Below are 24,842 nucleotides of genomic sequence, written 5' to 3' on the forward strand. Positions count from 1 at the left end.
AGCTGAGTGAATTGCATAACCACTTCGGGATGTAGTGATTACTTGATGTTAACCCTTTTTGACAGTGACAGCTAATTCAGTTTCAAGCGACCAACAGACTTTGTACCACGTACAGTATGTGGCACACTCAGACTTGGCTCCAAACAAAGCATCAAAGAAGCCTTTGACGCCAGTTTCCACTACTCAGCTGCTGTTAGATACTGCATTCATTCTATGAACAGACTGTAATCACTACGTTAAAGAAATGGCATCAAGTATAAGATGACACTTTTCCCCTCTCCGGTCCTCTTGTGCTGTGCAGCTAATGCCTTAAACCTGCATTTCTTTCTAATGGCCATCAGGCGGCGACTCTGGTTTCAAAAGGAAGCATGACTAGAAGCTTTCAGCTATCTTGGACTGTAACCTCAGTAAACACCTTATGGTCTTGGTCTAGTTTAAAGTCTTGTTGAGGACAACATAATGTTCATTTTGTGCACCGTGGTCCCCATTAAAGCTGAAAAGCTTTAGAACAGGCCTACTGAGGCCTACTGAGTGACTGACTAGTCACTTCTATAGACTGTATATTAAAGATGGATGCAACCCACCACCATGCTAGCGTTTCCTATTTATCATGTTTTTGACTATATATGCTGGGTTTATAGTTGTTTTTTAAATTGTTTTTAATGATCATTTCTTCTGTGTAGCTATTTTATATGTTTATATGTTTTTCTGCATTTGTTGTGGACAGCAAAGAAAAAATATCTTACAGGGCAACATGTTTTCCACTGTGCATATAGCAAAAAACTTGAAAACCTATTCAGTGTCTGTTCTGGACTTGGCCTTTCTGTTGCTCTCCCCAACTTCAGCTTTCCATGTATCCACTATCTTCAACCGTCTTCTTTTGACTATATTTCTAAGACTTCAAAGAATCTAAACTTCAGACCAGGATAATCAATATTTAGCTATTGATCCAAAGAAGCTAGATGAGGGATTGTGAAGATGAGTCAACCTAGCAGTCTTCACTCATAACACTTTGGAGGTATTTCATACCTGCTACTGTAGCTTTTCTTTCTACATCTGTAGAGCTTGCAAAGCTTGCAGTCGTTTTTTGTGGTCAAGTGAAAAGCTCAGGAGTACACAATTCTTTTTCATGCTGGCTTCTCTTTCATTTTGGTCTAATACTTAGATTTAGATTTTGCGTTATTATGGTAACATAAGGTGTCATCAGTGACTCTTGTCAGCTCCACTCCACGAGCTCAGATGAGGAGGTGTTCACACAGTGAGAACAGGGAAAGCACCCTGTCTGTAAATGACAGCAGTAAACAGTAAAGTCTCTCACACTAAGACCTTTTCAAATAAATTAGGTGAAAAAGATTAACACTTGATTTATTTCAATCCAGTTGGCATTTATTATTTTATAAATGAATACCAGAGCGATACACATTTATACCTGGACACATTCATTTTACCTTAGAAAGTTGCAAAAACAGTATAACAGTGTAACTAAAGCCTGATGTTGCTTAACACATAATTACTTAACAGTGCTATAGGACTGACACTTGGTATCTGCATGGTATTTTGGTATCAGCATCAAAATTGGAAAAAGTTTTTGTACATTTTTGTACATCTGACTCATCACCTCATCACCCTACTGATACCAAGTGTCAGTAGGGTGGCTGTGGCTGTAGCTCAGGTGGTAGAGCAGGTCATCTACTGATCGGAAGGTTGGTAGTTCGATTCCTGGCTTCCCCTAGTCTGCATGCCAAATATCCTCGGGCAAGATACTAACCCGAAATTGCTCTCCGATGCATCCATCGGAGTATGAATGTGTGTGAATGTCAGTTAGAAAGCACCTAGGAAAAATGTGCTTGTGCGAATGGGTGAATGCACAAGTTGTGTAAAGCGCTTTGAGTGCTCAGAAGAGTAGAAAAGCGCTATATAAGAACCAGTCCATTTACTCACCTTTCTTGCTTTCACTGCTAAATGTGGAGAGATCAGAATTTTCTCATACCTTGAATAGTTTTTCTATCATTTATTTTTTCTTAAAAAATAAAATGAAAAAGAAGCAAGCTGAGAAAAGGCAAATGTAACATCTTTGGAGCTTCAGCTTTAGCCTAAATAGATTTGTCAAAAATTGAGCATAGCACCAGCTGGTAACATCCATCCACCCATTCATTTTCTTAACTGCTTATCCAGTTAAGAGCTGCGGGTGGGCTGGGCTGGAGCTTATCCCAGCTGTCACCGGACAGGTCGCCAGGGCATCACAGCAGCTTGTTACAGTAAACTTTACTCAAAAGATCACTAACAAAACTAACAGAGGGCTCTGTTCTTCTGCTGTGCTACATGGCGGCTGCTCTTAAAAACAACAGTTTCTCTGTGCACATTCTCCACCACCATCAGCTCATATTGATAAGAGGTGTGGGCTACAGCCCAGAATAGAAAGGCAGAGAGAAGCAAGGACGGCTCGCAGTGTGAATGTAGCCTTACTCAAAGTGATATGAGAGCCAGAATGAGGAAGAAGGAGATGACAGAGGAAGTGAGGCTGGGCGGGAAATAAAGAGACAGTGAGTGGATGGAGGAGGAGGAGGAGGGTGAGTGGAGGTTAGAGCCGGTCCCACTCCTCCAGCCACCAGGGTTCTCATTACTCCTGAGCACTCCCCAATGACTCTTTAAAGAGAGCTAAAATAAAACACTCTGGCATCACCCCGCTTTCCCAACTCTTCTTCTTACCATCTCTCTCGCTCCTCTTCCTCCTCCCTCCCTCCCTCCCGCTCCCTCACCCCACCACTTTCCCTTCCATTCCTCCCTCCTCCAGATTGCTTTTGATTAAAGCTACAAAAGCCGAGGAGAAAACAGCTTTACACCAACGCAGCTATATTTATCCTGCCAAACACCCCAGCACCACCGGGGAGAGAGGGAGAATGTGTGCGCACACAAACACACACATATACACAGAGCAAAGAAAGCAAAACACTGCCTCATGTGGGACATTATAGCTTCGGTGAAAACATTCACCAATCTGTGATTTTTCTGCAGCCAGACCGCCAAGGTGGATGGCTGCCAGATCAACACTGCAATGCTAGCCTATTCGTCCGTACATTGACAGGTGGGCCGACATGCCTCGCAGTCACACAGGGAAGTTCAGTGCTTTCCTAACAAAAATTACTGGAACATCTTTATTTAATTTCTTCACTTGGTCAAAAAATCTTTTGATGTTAAAAAGGTGAAAAGAGAAATTTAATTTCAATCTCAAAATTAGTGAAAAAAACCCACAAAACACTTGAGTCACATTTGCCAGCAAAGCTATCATTTATGCTAATGTGCTAACATCTCTTTAAATGGGACCAATTAAACTTTTACTTATTATCTGGAATGTAATGTTGTACTTCTAAAATCAGACATAAGTGATTCTAAGAAACACAGTGTCTGCTTGGCCTCCAATAACACAGTGAGAACATTAGACTCCCCTTTGACCAGGATCTGTCCTTCAGCGTCCACATTAACAAATGTTTCTGATGTCTTTTTTCTTCTGCACAGTATTGCTAAACATCCTGTCCCAGAATGATGCAGCAGGAAAACAAATTTGAGCATTTGTTATTTCTAAACCACACTTTTGCAATTCCTTTTTATCAAGTTCCTCTAAAAGCTCCTAGATAATCCTTTAGTAAGGATGTCAAACTTGTTTTTCATTGTTGGCCACATTGAGACCACTTTACTTTTTGTTTATCTGCGGTCCCATTGTAAAAAACGCTGGAATTTCTATAGTAGGTAGTAAAAAAAAAAAAACTATCAGCAGGCCTACTTGTGGTTCCTAAAAGTAGAATGGGATGCAAAGCTTCCAGCTTTCAGCCCCTCCTCTGTGGAGACAGCCACCCACGCTTCTTTTAAGGCTTAAAATTTTCCTTTCTGATAAATCTTAGAATTAGGACTGGATCAGACCAAACCATCCTTTAGTTATTCTGCTATAGGTTATGTGCAAACCCAACTTTTGTTTCCTCTGTCATAGACTACAAATTTTAAAAACAACTTGCCTTTTAATTGGGAAATTGTTTTTGAAGCAAAAACGCTGTTGAGATATTTCTCTCATCAGCTGTGTTTGGTACTGAAGATGACACTGACACATTTTGCAAATTACCTTTGCTGATTTAGTCATTCACAGGGTGTGCTTTATACTTACAATACACAATTCACAGAGAAACTTTTTTTTACACTTTAGAAAGTATGCAAATAAAGCTTGATCAGAACAACACCATTAATACCTTTTGACTTGCTTCCCATGAAAATAAATAATATGGACAAGATGTGGACAATTGTCATTTTAGTCACATGACACAAAACTATGGAAGAGTGAGGCAAGGAAGAGAGAGGAAAGTAGAACAGAAAGTAGAACACTGGTGAAAATCAATTTCCGAATCCCGGTTTCATGTTCCAACTTTAAGTTTAACACAGACTTCTAAATGAGCATTGTTCATGATGAACGTAAAGGCCTTTAGACAAAAAGGATAATGCAACATTTAACAACATTCTGACAGAGACGCCTGCCGCATATTTTGCTGTGAATGCAGATTACATTTGTCTTGATTTTACAGTGTTTCATTTGATACAACAGGCTCCAACACCACCAACTACAGCTGATGACGGGGTGCAAGGTAGAGGGCTGTTGTAATGAGGACCTGCAGCCACGAACAAAAACAAGCAGTTGTGGTCAGAGTCCATCTATGGGGTAAGACATGTTTGTGATACGTTATCTGGCACGAAGTACTTCAAAAACAGCATTGTTCAGTGTATGTGTTCCACTTTTCAAGTCCTTTTGAAGTCCTCCCCCACCTACTACCGTGAACAGAATCCAAATCTGTGGGAAACCTCCAAAGATACATAAAAGGTACCACAACTGATCACTTGAACAATTTTAGACTCTTTCTCTGAGCGATCCCTTTTTTAAATACAGCCAAATTGTCAGCACAGATGCTGCTTTTAACATATACCAACAGTTAAAAACATTTCAGCGGCGCAGCCTCTTGGTAAAAGCTTGCATGTGTTAGTGGCAATTTTAGGTGTAGTGCATGAAACAACAACATAACGCATTACTGTTGTCACTTGAGTAATCACGTCACAGTTTCAGTTTTGTTGTAGCTAGTGTTACGAAAGTTCTTAAATGGTCTGCATGACTGGCAGATAGGGAAAAAAAACCATCACACATGCCGTTTTCTTCCTACTTATATATTTTAGATGATTACAGTTTGTGTGCAGGGAAGAAGAAACTTGTGACATACTCTGCAGTTTTTTAAGGGTGTGGAGATATGGACACTTAAATTTTGTCTGCACTAAACCATAAGAGTGTGATGGTGAAGTGCAAACTGCATCAAGGACAGGAACAACTGCATAATACTGCTAACAAAACATCAGGCGGATCTACATGTGGCCCCCTAAAATAATCTCTTGCCACCCCCAGTGCCACCCTAGTGTTGCATATGACAATGCTTATTTAAAAAAAGCTACCATTAAGCTAGCATTAACACTTTGAGACTAGTTAGACGTAACACATAATTTGTAGATTACAGTAGCTGCACCGCATATTCCCAACAGCCTAGTACCACTTGGTAGGCTCAGTGGTTACAGGAAGGTATCTTGACATGCATCTCCTTGGCCTGAATCCCTTGATATGTATCTTCTAGGCCAGTACCGCATTGTTACATATCTTCTTGCTCTGTATCTTCTTCGGCAGCAGCAGCAGCAGCAGCAGTATGCCTGTATCCTAAATAAACAAGCTCCCTAGATGCATTATATCCTCTCCAAGGTTTTGACGCAGTAGCTCTGCGGACTCTGAGCTCTGTTGGGGTGACAGACCTGGTCCTTGGGAGTCTGGTGGTGCAGCGACACTGACACTTCTTGAAATGGAAGCGAAGCACTTGATGGTGGAAGCAGTTCCAAAGGGAAGGGGGGAGGAGCAGAAAGCCACCAGGCATCATCCTCTGACATCACAGCACCCTGTTTCTCTATAGTCAAACTACGCAAACAGAAAGACAAGGTTTGAATGGCTGGACTCAAACTAGCTGTGTACGGCTACTTCCATATCTCCTGAATTATTAGCCTCCCCAGAACCTGGACCTCAACATTAAAGAAGCACTGTGGGATCATTTTGACAGAACAAAAGGCAGCAAACATCCAAATAAGTGCTTTTGCTATCCTCCAAGCAACCTGGAAACTATTCCTGAAGACCACTTAAAGAAAATACAAGAACACTATTCAAGCTGTGTTAAAGAATAAAGGCAGCCATGGCAAATATTGACTTTCAAGCTCAAATTATACCAAACTATACAAACTCAGTTTCTGTCATATATACTGTACTTTACTGTAGGTCTTTTGTAGCTTTTGTATTTGTTTTTTGTCCTGTAGATTTGACTGAGCTACAAAAGAGACCCCTCAACCCAAAAAATAGCTTCTCTTCTTCATTCACATTTTTTTTTCTCTAATAAGACCTTATATATCATGAAGAGTGGCAAACACAACTCACTTTATAAAGCTTTACAGATCAAATACTTCTGGTTACTCTAACATTTAGCTGTTTAATATATAGTTGAATTTTCTTGTTAGCAAGAAATTTAATGTTCACCTTCTAGCTAGCTAGCCTTCCACAAGCTAAGTGCTGACACAATGTCACCATAAGCCCACAAACCAATGACTGTAAAATGACTGTACTGTACTTTACAGTCATTGCCACAGACCACACATGCCAACTCTCCCGATTTTTCCAGGCGAATCCCGAATTTCAGTGCCCCTCTTGAAAATCTCCTGGAGTCACTATTCTCCCGATTTTCCACACGGACAACAAAATTGAAAAACCATATCCCAGATTGGCCCAGCCAATTCCAGTTTCCATCAATGGCTAATGCAGCTACTTAGTTTTAATATTACTCTTATTACTCTTTCTGGTTTGCAAAATAAACTTTTAACATATTTTCAGGCGAGAATGTAGCTGTGTAAACTTCAAATATCTGAGCCGGTGAGAACAGCAAACTTCCGGCACATCGTTTTCAAACCCCAGCGGTCTTTCGCTACTCAAGCTAAACATGATATATAAGTCACTGAAATAACTTAAACATGTTATTGTTTGGCTTTTTTCAGTGTATTATTTGTTCGTGAGTAAATCGGTTTGGCTGAGATTAAAGTTATTAGATTAGATTAGATTAAATAAAACGTTATTAATCCCTCGGGAGGGTTCCTCACACAGCTGAATAAACGTCAAACAGAAAACTGATTAAACAGAAGTGTGAGATAGTCAAGAATTTACGCCAGCGTCCAGTTATACTTTAGATAGCAAGGAGCTATGTTTACACATAGCTAACCAGCTAGCTAACCAGCTACCTCGTTAGCTATGTTTACACATAGCTAACCAGCTAGCTAACCAGCTACCTCTACTAATAACTAAAGTTGAGCAGACACTAAACAATGAGCTCATTCCTTATCAGTCACACTGCTACATGTCGGCGTCATCAGAATACTGCAGGTTTGTAGCGTGGAAACTGTAGCATTCCTCCCACGTGGGTTTCATATCGACAACCATCCTGACGTACATGCCCGGCATCGTCCTTGAATTCAGTATAGCCGCTACGTTTTGTTTTTTTGTTTATTATTTCAAGCACATATAGAAATATGCTAATTAGTGTTGTACAAATTCAAAGGATACAATGAACTGCCAGAAGGAACGCAGAAACAATATAACCATATAAAACAGAGATAATGAATGTTGACATCGAAATAGATGTTCACATGACCAAGATGCAAAATGTGTATCTGTGTTAATTTGTATCCCTGTAGTCCTCCTAAAGTATAGCATTCCATGTCAGCTATTACTGATACTATATATTTAAATAATAACTACAATTCTTTTCCCCTTTTGACTGAATACTGACTGAATTATCTCTTTAGAAGACAGTTGACTGACACAAACACAATTTTCATTATAAAGTAAAACATGTGAAACAGAGCCACGCTGCGAACAAAACAGATCATTTTCATTGTAAACCAAGCCACAGTTGGCATGTTTCTACATCTACATCATTATGTGGGAATGACATGTTTTCAGAGCACAGTATTCAGAATGACCCCCTGACCCCAACCCTAACCCCCAAACTCTGGCTCTTGGTAATCACATTATGATTACCAAGAGGATTCAGAATGAAAAGCAATGCATAATGTTGTCTGTGTTATAGTCTGACAATGGTGGCCTGACTTGTAATCTGTATTCAATACTCATCAGGTTATAACATGTCATCACTGACTAAAATTTAGGGAACCTTGTCCTACCCAGCAGGTCTTGATGAAATTAAGAGCCATAATGGATTTTTAGATCTTGCCTGGTATCTAAAATCTACAAAGAAATAAGACGGTTCTTTGCTAAGGTGTTCAACTCTCCACTGTGTTCACCATCCCCTTACTTACTTCCCAAGCTGTCATTTGGAGCAGATCAGGAGCGTGGTTTTATTTGTGCTATGGGAGAACGAACCAAACCCTTCTCTGTGGGTTCAGCACAACATGCAGCACCTCTCATTTCCAGCAAAAACTCAAGCCAAGATCCCAGGAAATCAACAGGTACAAAACCACCAACTGCTGACCAATCAGTTCTCTGGAAAACACCATCAACGTTCCAGGAAGAACCCATGGACACCTCGATACACAGATAGTATGAGAGTATACACAGCTTTGTAGGTTCACAGTCATCCACCTCACGGCAGTCGTAAGTGGTTGAGTTGAAGGCAAGTGTACTTTTTTTAGGTTCTTGAAGACATTTCACCTCTCATCTGAAAGGGTTCCTTAGTTCTAACAACTTATTGTAGAAATGATATTATATATATAATTTATTATATATTATTATGTTCTTTTATATACCTTTCTATAGTTAAATAATCACAGAACAGGTCACCCAATCCTTGTGCTTGACATTATTTCTAATTTACAAGTAAGCCTATTTACCACTTGTTCTTTACTTTTTTCCTTACTTACTCTCAGACTCTTCCACAGTCCCAGAGCGCCCGCTGAAAAACACTGAACTACCACTGAAACTTTCTTCCACACCCTAACAAAGTATCAAAGCACCACGTACACAACTGTAACTCAAGTAAGACCTCCCTGTTTCTTAATGGCAGACCAGTAATAACTTACTAACTTAACACAGTCAGTGTTTCTGGCCAGTTTTCCAAAAATAGAGTTTGTCATAAACTGCATGAATGATAAATGTGTGTGTATGTGTGTGCGAAAAATTAAACCATGGAGTTAAATTTGCTGGTTGGCTTTAAGAAAAACACGTTTTGGGTTAGTTTCTGAGGCTGGACATCTTCTCTGCCGGTGTACTTCCTCTCTTACGAACACTTGACTCCTGTCTGGAGCGGTTTTCATGTTTCATGAGATGTTCTCCACATGATGATACTCCATAACAAATGGCCAGTCTTGTGGAGATATGGAGCTGGTGAGGTGTTCTTTTATGAGAGAGTCACTTAATCCCAGAGTAATCCCTGTATTAGATCACACTCTGATGGAGAAACAATCAGAGAAGAAGGAGGAACTGTTGGCAGGGAGACTCTTACACACACAAAGAAAATATATATAACCGGCTCCTCACAAGAGCAGTGATGCAAACATGCAGATCCAAACGTCTTCTCTTTTTCACACACACACACACACACACACACACACACACACACACACACACACACACACACACACACACACACACACACACACAAATTGCAACAACAGCAGCAACACGTCATGTGACCACAATGAGACCACCACTAACACCACCCCCCCTTCCCCCTTGAGATGAGTTTGTGAGTGAAGGAATGAGCAAGAGCAGGAGAACAGCCCCTCCACAGATGGAAACTAGGACACCAAACTCCTGTGTGTTTGTTTTGCGTCCTGCTGCATCTGAACGTGTTTGTGCGTGGCCATCTGCGCCTATGTGTTTGCTCCTGTCATCTTTACTCGCACACATGTGTGTGTCTATATATATGCGTTTGGATAACAGTGAATAATCCAGTGATGGAACCTTGAAGTTGGAATGCTGATTGTTTGTTTCATGAAGAAAGGAAGCATCCCCCAGGTCACTGGCAGACCTCTTCAGCACAGATTTAGGCTACGTCCACACTGGCCCGGATAGATTTGAAAACGTCGTTTTCGTCTGAAAACGCTCTGCGTCCACACTAGCGTTTTCAGTCGTTTTCACAGAATGTGCGTCCACATTAAAACGGCCAAAACCGCTCACGTTCCAGTCCTGTGAGAATTAAGAATTTGAAGAAAAGCTGTCTGGAGCATGTACAAACGGATCTTAATCTTTTTTAGGGCTGTCAAAATTGAGAGCAATCAAAAGAACTGCTGTATAATGTCCTCTATCTTTGTTTAATTGGTCACATGACTGCATCACATGACTAAAACGCGTCATCATTTTAGAAAGTCTGCGTTTTCGAGTGTCCACACTGCAGCAGGACAGCTCTGTTTTGAAATGTATGCGTTTTCGAGAGCGTTTTCAAAACGCTGCGTTTTTACTTGAGGAAAACGCCGTCTCAGTGTGGACGGGAGGCCAAAACGGAGAGAAAACGATGCGTTAGTGTGGACGTAGCCTTAGGTATGTTACAAGCCTGCCACATGATCAGAAACTTGAAACATTTCAAATCAACTCTTTCACAAACATTTCACCTTCAATTATTAAAATTCCATCTGGATATGATAAGTGAAAATTCTATAAGGAGCAGATGTAAACTTTTAAACCCAACCGTAAACAGGTCTCTGGTGATCTGGTAAAAAAAGAAAGAGAGGCTACCTGTATTGAGCCAGTCAGATTTGAGTGAACCAGAAGCTGTAATATTCTGATCATCCTCCAGTTTATTTCCATCCAGTTTACTAAAAACATGACTCACTGTCATGTTACCCCTGCCAGCCACTATTCTACTAACATCTTCCAACGCCTGCTGCTTAACAGGTGAAACAAATAGAACATTAAAACCCAGGGAGGGAAGGGGGAGGAGGGGAGGTAACCAGGAAGTAAGATCAACCAATGACAGCTTGACGTATTGCACTGGCAGCACGCGAGGGCGTCCATAAATCCTGCGGTAAGGATGAAAGACTGCCACAAAGGAGATTAGTGTCCACAGCAGCTAATGAGGCACTATATCAGCACAACCCGGCACCCGCAGCAACACATACAGACATACATTACACACATCTCCATACACGGAAAGCTCACACACTAATAAATGCACTTGCAGGCACCCGAGTATATTGTGTTTGTACTGTAACCCATGAAACAGTGGTCTCACAAGCAAGCACAGAGCATGAGAGGCTGCACGCACTAGTACAGCACAGGTTTAGACACAGGAGCCGGCTTTACCTGCACCTCGTCTCTGTCTCCAACCTAGAAATATTGGGGTTCCACTAAAGTGAGAAAATGATTAAGGACACTGTGCCTTATTGTGGCAGTTAATGTTTGACTGCATGTTGGAACACTTTGTCTCCAGTCACCAACACAGTTTCCACTCACACACTGAGTTGTAGTACTGCAGGTGAGTTTAGTGATGATGCTGTGCTTACCTTTCTTACCACTGTATAAAAAAGGTACGTTTCTAATCTAATCTCTAATCAACACCTGTTAAAGAAGGTTTGCTTACATCAGAAAATGAGTAGCCATTTTCTTAACCCATTATCCAAACAGATTTGCGTTGGGGTCGAAGCCTTTCTCAGCCGATATTTGGCAGGAACCGCAGTGCACCCTGAACAGGCAGTCAGTCACAGAAAACCCACACAGGCACAGAAAGGACATAGTGAAGCAACAAGTTCAAACCCAGAGCCTGAGTGTGAATGGTTGTCTGTCTCTCTGTGTTAGCCCTGCGACAGACTGCCGACCTGTACCCCGCCTCTTGCCTTATGATAGCTGGGATAGGCTCCAACCCCCTGCGACCCTGATAAGGACAAGTGGACGGATGGAGGAAATAAAGTGAGAGAAAAAGACGTCCACAGTTTAAATCATAAATAATAAGACAAAAAAACCTACATTATAAACTAGGACTTTAAATAATCTTGAGATGTACTATTCAGCCCTGTTCACTGAAAACACATTAAAGACTTGTGCTTGAGAATCTATGAAATCTGTGCTATGAACCTATGAAAATCAACTCACCCCTCCCTGGACAGCACCTATTTGACCTCATGCCCTCTGGTGGGAGGTACAAGTGTTTAAAAAGCAGGACAGCCACGCTGAGAAACTGCTTTTTTTTCCCTTGAGCACTAAGCCCAGTGAGTGGACCCAGTGAGCCACACTTACCATACTTTTATATTTTTGCAAATGAGACATTGGGTCTCAATGGGACTACCTGCATAAATAAAAGTTAAATAAAAAAAAATGCTATTTCAATGTTAATATAGCCACTATTTTTCTCGCCGTTTTAATTTTGCAAATGTATTATATTTGTAAATTAATTCAGAGGAATGAATGGTGAGTGCAAGCAAACAAGAATGTATGCATGCTAGTCTGCTGAAATGTAAGCTCTGCTCCAATTTCACTGTTCAACGCCCAAGTACAGCGACAATCTTCATCTTTTTATCAGTCTTTTTACAATTACAGTATCCCTCAGAAGGTTTCCAGCTGGTTGGTATCTGGTATCCTCAACATGGTGTTGTTCATATAATATTCATCATAATAATGTTGATCCAGAATCAACATTGCAACTGCACAGTCACATTTTTGTGATCTCATACCTTTGCAGGGGGGAAAAGTGGAAAAAAAAGATTTTTTTCTTTATTAATTTATACAGTGTAATAAATATATTATCAAGTTAGGTTTGCTGTCAGCCAAATTTAAGTTCCTCATGTTGGTTTACTAATGATAATTTTTAAGAGCATTAGCTATCTTTTTGGCTAAAGCTAACTGAATGATCAAGCCGTGTTATTGATCAGCTACAATGCTGATCCTGGACCAACATTATTATGATTCAGGAACAATACTAACATGGGGATATCAGATCGTGTGCTATTTCACAAAACTAAGAATTCTACATAAAGGGGTAACCACTAACCCAAATCCTACCCCTAACCCTCAATGGGCAGGGTTCAAATGGATGTTAAAAGATTAGCCTCAAGCTGCAGGATTCATGCCTACTTGCCATAACCAAAACGAAAAGCTTATGAAAGACTAACTTCTAGGCCAGCGTGCATGCTTCAGACATGCTTCAGACATGCTTCAGACAAAAATATCAACTGCTTGCCACTGCTGTTTCTTAAAATGTGTTTGATTAGCAGGAGACTAAAACTACTAAATAAACCCTAGTTCCACAACTAAATAAATCACCTACTGTAAAATCTGATGGATGGTAACAAATTAATCCTCCAAGATCTAAGACACCACTGACACCAACCCTAAACCCCAAACTCTGGCTCTTGGTAATCACATTATGTCATATTTGTTATTTTAATAATGATTTACCAAGTCTTGGCAATCATGGAACATTGAAAACAATCATTCTAACAGAAGTGCATCAATTGTGCTTTTCTTTAAAATATAGTTAGGGTAGGGTTACAGCTTTCACCAGTGATGACTGAGACTTCAGAGAAAGTTAAAGGAATGAGTAATAAGTAATTACTCATTCCCTAACTTTACTGAACTGACGAAAGATACAGACACTAAAAGCAGCATGAACTGTCCATATATGATTTTTATATGAATAATTTTTTACATTAATTTCTATGAATAATGTGCCTTCCTCAAGTACAAGGTGTCTGTGTATGTGTGAGTGTTTGCTCTTAAGAGTGTGTGCCACACCAACCAGGAGAGAGATGGCCCCCTTAAGGCCAGTCAATGAGAGACGGACGCGGAGACGGACGCAGTTAGCAAGACTGGCGATCAATAGTAATCATGAGGCGCTGTGGCGTTTACAGCGGATGACACATCGCTCCGGCTTTTTCTACAGCACTGCACACCGACACAAAGCAGCACAGAGCCATAATTCCTTGCAAGCCTAGATCAATAGATATACATTTGCACAAGTGTGAGGCACATACTATATTTTGAAGTATCTTGGATTTGATTTTATTTCATAGGATAAGACTAACTTTTTGCCCTAGTGGCCAGCAAATAGAAGTAGAGTTAGCTACATGCTGGCCACTTCACAAACACCGTGATGCTTCTAATAAATCAACACAAGCATGACACAAGCGTGTCTGTGAGCTCATAAACACCACCCCCTGGAAAAGATAAGTGTTACATTATCATGAGGGCAAGATAAACTGAGGTGATGAATGTACATGCTATCAGTCTTAAAGATAAGGCATTGGAGGAGGCTTGAAGGGAGGGGAGATACACTGCTAAAAAAGATTAAAGCACATCAGATCTAAATGAAAAAAAAAAGAAAACATGCTGGATATCTATACCAACAAGGTCTGGGTCATGTGTTAGGAATGAAAGGATGCCACTTGGTTTGATGGAAATGAAAGTGATCAACCTACAGAGGGCTGAATTCAAAGACACCCTGTAAATCAACATGAGAAAAATTCACACAGCAGGTTCTCGGTAGTTTGTATGGACCGTGGATCTGTCCAGGAAAATCTCCTCCCAGATCTGGACCAGGGGAATACTGAGATCCTGGACAGTCTGAGGTAAAACCTGGCGGCTGGATGGAATAAAACGTGATTTCACCGAGGTGTTCTACTGGTTCTACAGCTCCTTGATCCTCCAGGAACTCCCTGCATACTCTTGCCACATGAGTTCAGGCATTGTTGTGTGCCAGGAGGAACCAAGTCCCACTGCAATAGCGTCCAAAGATTTCATCCCGATACCTTAATAGATATGACTGCCCAGAACATCACTGACCCACTACCAAAGTGACCATACTGAACAAAGTTATAGACAGTATAACATTCTCCATGAGTTCTCCAGACCCACAGGGCGCAGGTGGAGGCCTGCTGGAGGTCATGTTGTAGCGCTGGCAGTGTGCATTCTGTTCCTCCTTGCATAAAGGAGCAGATACCGGTCCTGATGATGGGTTTCCGCAGCCCTGTCCAGCTCTCCGAGAGTAGAATCTTCACCACATTCTTCAGACTGTGCTGTGAGACACAGCAAACCTTATGGCAATGGTACGTATTGATATGGCATACTGGAGGAGCTGAACTACCTCTTCAGCCTCTGTAGGTCCAGGTATCATGATCCCTATAGCCAAATACAAAACTAATGAAAAACAGTCAGAAATGACGAGGAGGGAGATTGGGGGTTGTCTCATTGTTGCACCTGTTGTATATTTCAGTAATACTAAAGCAGCTGACCCTAACCTTAAGCAATCAGAAACGATTAATGTTAATGGTCATTAACTTCATAATAATTCATAATAATTTAACTCCTAAATGTATTATTAAGAAAAAGGAAGATGTAATGTCTGCATTCTCTCGATTTGCCTTTAGAGTTCTGAAAGTTTTGTATTTCTAAAAATTAACAGCATCTATAGTCTGTAAACATCCCTGCCAGTAATTCTGAATGAGAACTGGTCTAAAAACAGCAATCTACCAGCACCGAGCTGAGGTACAGTCACATAAACCCCCCCCCAACAGAAATACAGCCCTGGACGTTACAATGAAAGCAAAGAGAGGGAAAAGAGGTGTTTGTGTATTTGTGCATGTGTGACGGTGAAGTAACACAAACAGCTCTTCTGTAGTTCCCCATGAGAGGAAGAATCAAGACTTCAAAAATGGCCCTCTCTGCGAGAAACACTTGGCTTCAGTACAACAACACGCACTCATCTCTCCACTAGAGCACAGGTATCACTGCAGATAATGAGCACTGAATATCATTAGCACAACACGCTAGCCTGCGTGCACCACACGCTTCACATCCCTGCGCCTATTAAAACTTTATTTATCATTGTATCCATCCATCTACCACACTTCATAACACAACGAATTAAGCAGACACGTGTGAGAATGACAGGGAAAAATATAGTGACTATTAGTGTTTTTTTCAGTTTCCTGCTTTATATTACCTTGGACTGTTTAATGAAAAAAGTGTTCTTTTTTTTAACAATGACTTATTGAAAGTGTTCATTTTTAAAAGCATTAGTATTTTTGGTTGCTGTTATGAAACACCAACAACTTTGTGCGGTAAGCGCTGCCAGTTCAAACATGATTGTAGCCAAAGTAATACAAAAATGGCAAAGTGGTGTTAAAGCTGTTACGAGAGGAGAATTAAGAGTTGTAAAGAAAAAATGATACAAAAACATCCTGAGTGATAGGGCTGTTCAATATAACGATATATATCGGATGACGATATGAAAACGTCTATCATTTCATTTTACGCTATCATTTGTTTCATGGTGTCGCAAAATAAACTGTTTACGGAAATATTTTTTATCAATTTGATGGTCACTGTAGTGTTAATTTCTTAAAGTTCTCTCTTTCTCTTATTTTTAATATAGCCACACTACGGAAGGACAAGTGCCTGTTTTTATGTGTTGTCATTAGCAACAACGAAGGTAAAACCATTGCGTGCTCCACTGTCCGCTTATTTACACATAAACCTTTCACAATAAAGCTGAAGATCCTGTTGAGATTTTTCAAAATAAACTGAATCACGTGAAAGAGTAAGCAGAGTGTGTATGGATGAGAAGCAAAAAAGAGGTGCTAAAAAATAGACCCTAGATTCAAACATTAGAGCGGGCTTTTCCCCGGAGCACACCATGTAATAAATACCCACAAAGAAAATGTCTAAAAATGTATAGTTTCATGCATCGGTCAAAACACTTGACTTCAGGTACACGACCAGCTAAAAAAAAAAAAAAAAAGACTTCACACAAATCGAGTTGCCCGAGATTCAGAGAATTTTCAGAAAATGTAAAATTTTGTGATGTATATCGTTGTTGAGACGATAAATGTCTTATGTCGGGATATTAGATTCTGGTTATATTGCTGAGTGGTTATGGAGACAAAAATTATATTCTATATTTTAATGTCCTTCCGTTGGCTGCGCCTTCATCACACCATATACCTAGCATCTTCTTCTGTCACGCTAACGTCCTCCTTCACTACACCCATGAACGTCTCTGTGTTCTTCCTCTTTTCCTTCTGCCTGACAGCTCCATATTCAACATCCTAGCAATTCCAAATTTGAAGGAGCGCAAAACATAAAAGTTAAAGATTGTTGTATGCTAGCTAGCTTAATGATTGCAAAATCAATTGTGTATGATTTTAATAGCAAATAAGCAAATGCTGTAGTTAAACAATGGAAAAATGTCAAACTGTTTTAGAAAGACTGATAAAATCTATGCAGAAATACAATGAGTTGTGTTTACTAACAAAAACCCTGTTACTAGACCTGAATACCAAATAATGGTGAAAAAAATAAATTATAGAAACTAAAAAAGTGAGAAAGTTGTTAAAAAAAACACATTAAAACTTTTTAAATGTATGCCAGTTAAAATCTAAGATGACAGACTTGCATTCATGCCTGTTATACTTGTTGACTTGTCCACTGCCTGGGGTGCATGCGCAGTTGGTGCATTGTAAAGTCTCTACAGCTCAGTTTGCACAATCACAAAAAATTGGCAAGCATGCAGATGTCCAAATGCATCCTCATGCTCACCGTGTGAAGACGAGGTTTATGCGTGGAATCACAGACACTTAAACTGTAATTGAGGTCTTTGTGTTCCCACGAACTGCACTGGGCTTGTGAGGTCATTGTGAGGACACGTCCTGGTCCAAAGAAACTGCAAAATTCAACTAACATGAAAGATCTAGTTCATTCTAAACTACACCCTATAGCGTAGTTCTGATTGACTAAACTGATGGACTGGGAAGGTCATCAGTCATCCAGATCATTGTAGTCTAAGGAGCTTGGAAAGAAAAGTGTCTGGACTTCTTTAAGTTTCTTGAAGACGTTTCACCTCTCACCTGAGAAGCTTCTTCAGCTTCTTGAGTTCTAAGGTCAAATGGTGGAGAGTCCCAGATTTTTAAGCCCTATGGGAGTGTCCCCCAAGAGGGTCATGTACCCCCTATTGATCCTCTGCCTAATCACACGAGCCAAGGTGCGAAAATGGGTGTGGGTCCCAATCAGCCAAGGTATCGAATGAACAATTTTCTGTTTGACCAAAATTCCACAAGGGTAAGGACAAGGAAACATTCTGCCACCTACATCTTCAGGAAACCATCATGACAACAACTAGCACTTCATCATGTGATTTGCCAACAACTAATACTGCTTCTGCCCCTGAGAGCGGCCGTCATGAGCCCTCACGAGCCTGCCACTCCTGCTGGGGGGGGCATTTCATATAAAACTGTATTACATCCATGGCATGAAAGATTAATAATAACAATGACAACGGTACAAAATGCATTATATAATAATATGCACTGCCAATTGTCACCTTTGCTCTCTTATAGTTTTTTCAGATTTTTTGTCATTATCTTGAATTGCTAACCAGTCATTGTTTTCTGTGAACAGAAATAAATTCAAGTGTGTGCGACTTCATAGACCAAACATGACCCTGTTTAGAAACACTATTAAAAACATTTATAGTATACTACATAATACATATCATTATATCACTCACAGCAAGAATTATACTTGCCAGTGCTTCAATTTAACTTTGAGTGTTATATTTGAGTGGAGTGGACAAAGCAGGGAGTAACTTTTGGTTCACTGTGCCAGCCAAAATTAAAGTAATTAAATGAATCCATGTCAAGAGTAATTCAAACCTGGTCTAGTATCCGGCTACATAAGGCCTCCATTCAGCCAAAACTTTCCTCTTTAGAGCCAGTGCCTCGCGTACCAAGCTTTAGCAGGGAGTGGGACCACTATGTACAGCACACCAAAGCACTCTTGGACACTGGTGGCAATCCAGCCCAGCCAATAAAGATCAAAGTGCTGGTTTGGCAGCTGCCCTAAGGACAGTCAGCCAAGGCCAAGAAAAATTCTAAACCCACACACAACTACACAAGTAGGGGAAGATGTTAAAGGCATCTCTGCCAGGTACGCCTGTCATGCAGTATCATGTTGAACAACCAGGCTTAATGACAATGAGGAAGTTTACAGTAGGGACCAATGCACCGAAACACTCGTGGGTCAGTAATCCCAACATACAAGCCACATATGACAGCCAGTAAGGTGTTAATTAAGCTAGGCTGCAAGTTTTGATATGCTTGACCCATTTCAGCATGTACAAAAGTTAGTTGTGGGTTCTTTGGGTCAGTTTTAGTATCCAACAGGTCAACATTTGCAAAAACTGGGCAATTAAAGCTAGATTTAGAAACATGGTTGCCCGACAGCTTAGGAGACAACACCAAAGGGTTAACAGACAAACATAAATCAGATACAGTTTTTGCTTTTTGAAGACGCAGTCTCTGAAATTATTGTAAATCAGTACTATAGCTAGATAGCTAGTGAATATATGCTGAATATGTTGACAGGTGTTCCCAAAAAAGACAAATCCTGCTTTAAAAAGACACCATAAGCTAGCTACAAAGCAAACATGTCACAATCAACAAATGAGAGATGACCAAGGATAGGTAAACAACAACCGACACACCAGCTATTAATACGTAAACACAATATTCATTTCTTGCAAGAATTAGGATTTTGTTAACTACTTGTGAACATGCTTCCAGTTAACTACTAAATCCCTTTCTAAAAGGATGTATAATAACTAAGCTCTGTCCCACACTGACAATATTACACATCTTAAATGTCAAGATGATGAGTATGTTTCTTTTCTGGGCCTTGTAATCTCCCTATGTTTGCCTAGGACTGCTGCCACTTCCTCCCACATGTTTTCATTTGCAAATCTAAAGTTGTCCATACAGTGTATTGGTCTGTGTGCATCATCTACCTCTGAGGTGGCAGCGTGCATCTGACTGCAAGAATATCATCAAAGCAGATGAGTGTTTTGTTTTAGTCTCGTTATCATGCCATAAATTAAATTGTAATTGTGCTGTATTTATAAGGTAATATTTTCACAATAGAACTAATAGACGCATGAAGACAGAAGACAGGGTCTGTTTTATGTACATGTATTTTCTTAAAGGTTTTGGTCAGAGTTATGTGCTCCAGAAAAGAGAGAAGAAAAGATGCATCACTCACCACTTTGTCCTCCTGCAGCCCAGTCAGCCATCCATGTATAATGAAAAGAAAGACAGAAAGAATGTGAACAAAAAAATGGTATCTGAAAGCATGGCAATGATCCTACTGTGCAAGCCTGCAAGTCACAAACACTGTCATACGCAGATATTTCAGTTTCCAATAATATTCCCATCACTGAAGATGAATGAAAATGCATTGCCCTTTAAAATTCCTCATTTACATCCACCACAAACACAAATACCTAACAGTTGCTGGCCTACAACAGCACATGACAAGATTCGTGCATGGTTATAGCCTCCCTAAATTAAAACGGAATGTTTCTGATTTATGAAAATGAGGTTAAAGCAAAACTATAAACCAACTTCAAGCTGAAAGAAGAATACAAAAATCTATCCGCTCTATCCTCAGTTCACAAATATCAACATAATCTATTTCATTGTTTAAAAGCATATAGAGCTAAAGCAGACAGCTTAGCTTGCCATAGGAAAGCTCTTTACTCTGTCCAAAGGCCTACCTACCAGCTCATTTCGAGTTCACTAGATAGTAACAATAACAATATAGTAATGTAACAGCTTCTTCTCAACCTAAAATGAATCTTTAAGCCACTGAGGCAACCCAAGTGATTAACAGACTACAGACTGTCCACAAACATTAGCAACAAGTAGTAGCAATCTCTGGTCACAGCTGACTCCATCTAAAATCAAAACTGTGCTGTTTGTGTACAGATTAAACCAACACTTAGTTTAATATTGAGTTTTAGAGGTAGGCATATACTTAAATTAGCGTTAGGCTAAGTGTTATCAATCTACAACCTTTAAACAAACCTAAGCTAATCCGCTAATGAATCTGGCTCTAGAGAAAGAGACATGATAAAAGACACAAGGCTCCGATTCTGCAACAGAAACTATAACAGTCAAAGCAGAACTTTATTTTAAAACCCTGTCCTGGGTTTCGGTGATGACTATCTTTGGTGATGACCCGAACTTGAGCTGTGTGCTGTCAAAATGTGTATTTTTTAATTGTTCTCCAAAGTTTTGGCAATCACTGAATGAAAAATAATCATCAATTCTGTGTCTCCAAAAGATGTAGATTTAGAAAGACACAGATTTGTATCTTAATGGGCACTGAACAACTGAATATTACTAATTTTTCTGTTTGACTGTCTCGTTAAGGAAACTGAAAAAGATTTGCTTCTGTATAAATGATTGTATTCCTTTAGTTATTTGAGTAAATGTCCAGTGGTGGTAAAAATCAAGCCGGTATTCTTGAGTAATCTCATGTCTTCCCTGAGTCGTAACGCATGTTTTCTGTTCACACTGAGCAAAGTTAACAAAGTATAATTAAACAGAAAGTCAAACAAACATTAATAAACAGTGTTGTGAGTCTGCTTGTGTATATGTGTGCGTACCTGTCAATGTACCTTTCAAAAAGTTTCCACTAAATGTAACGCCCCCCCCCCCCTGCTGAACTCTCCCCACGTTAGCCACTAACTAATTAGGATGTACTTTTGAGCATTTGTGTGTTTGCGTGTGTGAGGTCATTAAATGCCACAGCGACAATTCAGGGGAGGGGATGTGGGGATTGGGGGGTAAGACGGGATGTCACTTATTTCAGAGGAAGACTTGCCTCCCAGCATCACCACACATGCACATACACCCCACTGTGTGTGTATAGGGCACCTCCGGACCCCTGGCAGAGCGAGACAGAGTGAGAGACACCCCCCTCTCCCATCCACTGCTCAGTCTAATGCCCAATTAACCTTTACCAGGTCTCTCACACACACACACACATGGTAACACACACAGAGCTCAGATACAGTACATTTCGAGAGCACATACAGTACGACCCACGGCTCATCAGCTCCATCTGAGTTCCAACACCTGAGGCCTGATGTGATGTTCAGTGCGTGCTTTTATCACCAGCTGCTTGTAGGAAGTATACTGAGTGTAGATTTAATTTCAATTACTTATTCGTGTTTACAACGTTACCATAATTTAGAAAAAAAAACATATTGCATCAAATAAGACTTGAATCTTGAGGATAACAGCATAAACTCAGCAGGAAAGCGAACATGCGTAGGTTGTGCACAAACAGCATCAGTCCATCTAAAATCAAACATTCCTGCTGCTCAACCGTCTCAAATTTCCTAGCAATCATTATACATGTCCAAACTTTGGGTCATTCAGTTTTAATGCAAATCAGAGATGGCTGAGCAGAAACTATTGTAAAAATGTGATGATTTGAGATTTTAGTGACCCAGGTCTTTAATGAAATGTATGCACATATTTAAATAACTTCTTTTCTGACTTGTGATTAGAGCGCCATCTGGAATCTCCGGTATTTTGTTCCTGCTGAACAAGACGACATGCTGATTTTTGCTTTAGTGGCACAACTTGTCGTACTTGCTCAATACAGCAAATACAACAAGTCGATTCATGCTGGAGTCATTTTTGCAACTAAGAAGTTTATGTTAAAAAGTATTGCGCGTGCTTTATTTTGCATTAAACTATATGCCAATCAGAAATGGTCACTGACTGTCTTTTTCAATATTCGTATAAAGGTGTGCTCAAATATGGGATTTTGCAGGACTGCTGGAGTTTTATTTTTTCATATTATTAGTAGCCAATACTTTTGGGGAATCAGTCCCAAATGACAGATTGTGGTTCATTTTGATGTTGAGAAAGATCAGTGAAAATGTCAGGCTTTTATCTTTGAAATATTCCTGTTCTAACGTTGCCATGTCTGAAAAAAAGGCTCGAAAGTGGGTCAGTGGACGCCTAGGAATAAAACTCTGCATATCTCTTAGTTCAGTATAGTGTACACACAAATTTAAAAAAAAGGAAAATACTTCTGTGTTTATATATACATTACTGTGTTTTTTACATTAACCTATTTAATTCTGTATTATTGTATCTGTATACTGTTCATTTTACTAACGTATAAAGCAGTTTGGGTTGTAGGATTGTGATCATGTTCTTTTTTACAATACAGAAAAGAATGCGTATTGAAGATATACAAATTAAAGAGCGTGTACATCACTCGATATTATACTTGTGATACTTTTTAATATCCAAACTCTTCAAATGTGACAGTGCTGTATTTCTTCCAGACAGCTGCAGCTCTGTCCGGGAACTGATGCATAGTGCTGTTTAGGAGAATGAGTTTCAATTCAACCTTTAATAACGATCAAAGTATTATCTTTTGTCCTCCATTCTTTTTGCCCTTCACACTGAAACGTGTGGAGGATACTGCATCACACTTTTGTGAGGGCAGGTTTAATATTTGCTATATTGCTGTGTGCTACTTCACAAGGATAAAAATATGTGTTTTTGTGCTGAGAAAGTGTAGCCTTCCCTCACCGTGTTGGATCGCAGGGACACACGCCCCCCACAGCGAGCGCAGAACTTGGTCTGGCAGTACGAGCACGGGTTCCCACAGCCATCTGCGAACTTGGTCTTGTGGCAGATGCCACAGGTCGGCGCGTCGTCCCGGTGAACGGCCGAGCCTGCCGCTGCCGTGGCCTGTCGGATCACAGTCTCTCTGTAGCTGGATAACTGCTGCTGGATACCTCTGCAAAAAAAATCAAACAGAAGAATGAAGACTTCTGCATTTTTGAAAGGAGGCCACGTTATAAGTTACCATCTCAGGATACATTTCAAAAACGAAATGTGCTAATACACTTGAAGGAAAGGATGTGTCAAATGTCACCCAAGCTCTCTTGAATTTCACTGGTGTTTTTTTCACTTCAGTCCAAGCGTATTTTACTCCTTACTGTGTCGTAATCGAGCTCTTTACCGTTTTAGTTTGTGAGGACATGTTTTACTTTCTATTTCACCATCCTCAGCAACAATGCGCGTCTCTGTAATGCTAAACACAGCAATGGTTTGAGCTGTGGATTTATGTGTCGCCAATGCTACAATTTACTAATTAGAACAAGAGTATAACTTTTTTTAATGCTAGCATCCACAGCGTCATTATGAAGGTTAATTTATTAAATGTGCACTCATCCCACTCTGTGGACTGGGAGGTAAAGTACAAGTTTGCGGTTCTACCCACATTAAAAACCAAGAAAGAGTCCAGCATGCATATTTTAATCTAAACCGTTAGCTTTTCATAAACTTAACCAAGAAGATTTGTTTTGTAAACCTAAGTAAAAAAGAACTGCTTTGCAGCAACACCACTGCCTTAAACTGTAGTTTCTCTAACAACCACTTGAGGCTGGTTAATCTAACTGGCTAATACTCAAAGTATAACACTGCCTCTGCTGGTTTAGTCCTCATGCAGAAGTGCATCCTGCTGCCAGGTGTTCCCCAGGTCAGGGACACAAATGCACCCAGCCATCCATGTGAAAAAAAAAAAAGATTGATCACTTTCTTCCATTGCTCTGTTGTCCAGGTCTCATGTGCACATTGTTATTGCTTTTGGACAGGGGTCAGCATGGCCACCCTGACTGGTCTGCAACTCTGCTGCCCCATGCACAACAAACTGTGATGTTCTGTGTATTCTGACACCTTTCTACCAGAACCAGCCGTAACTTTTTCTATAATTTGAGCTACAGTAGCTCGTCTGTTGGAGCGGACCTCACAGGCCAGCCTTCACTCCCTATGTGCGTCAGTGAGCCTTGGCTTTCATGACCCTGTTAATGGTTCACCCCTGTTCTGACCACTGCAGACTGGGAACATCCCACAAGAGCTGGAGATTTGGAGATGCCCAAAGCTGGCCCAGTCATCTGGCCATCACAGTTTGAACCTTGTTAAACTCA

At 40.3% G+C, this 24,842-nt stretch overlaps 1 protein-coding gene and 1 long non-coding RNA gene across 4 annotated transcripts in view; both read right to left on the minus strand.

The window, feature by feature from the left end:
• Positions 1-24,842, minus strand: part of LOC120741750 (regulating synaptic membrane exocytosis protein 1-like) — a 110,244-nt gene that overhangs the window by 52,032 nt on the left and 33,370 nt on the right. For all 3 annotated transcript variants that reach the window (XM_040044784.1, XM_040044785.1, XM_040044780.1), the window contains exons 3-4: positions 23,440-23,650; positions 20,081-20,092 (exon numbers count right to left, since the gene is read on the minus strand). In XM_040044784.1, the coding sequence (XP_039900718.1) occupies positions 20,081-20,092; positions 23,440-23,650 (223 nt within the window). The remainder of the gene's footprint in view (positions 1-20,080; positions 20,093-23,439; positions 23,651-24,842) is intronic.
• Positions 7,205-17,917, minus strand: LOC120741752. The gene is made up of 2 exons (XR_005697683.1): positions 7,393-17,917; positions 7,205-7,344 (listed from the first exon to the last, which is right to left on the minus strand). It is a non-coding gene; the product is annotated as an uncharacterized LOC120741752 (long non-coding RNA).

The sequence above is a fragment of the Simochromis diagramma genome, unplaced genomic scaffold (genome assembly GCF_900408965.1).
Source record: "Simochromis diagramma unplaced genomic scaffold, fSimDia1.1 OVJJ01000486.1, whole genome shotgun sequence".
In the NCBI taxonomy this organism is placed as follows: domain Eukaryota; kingdom Metazoa; phylum Chordata; class Actinopteri; order Cichliformes; family Cichlidae; genus Simochromis; species Simochromis diagramma.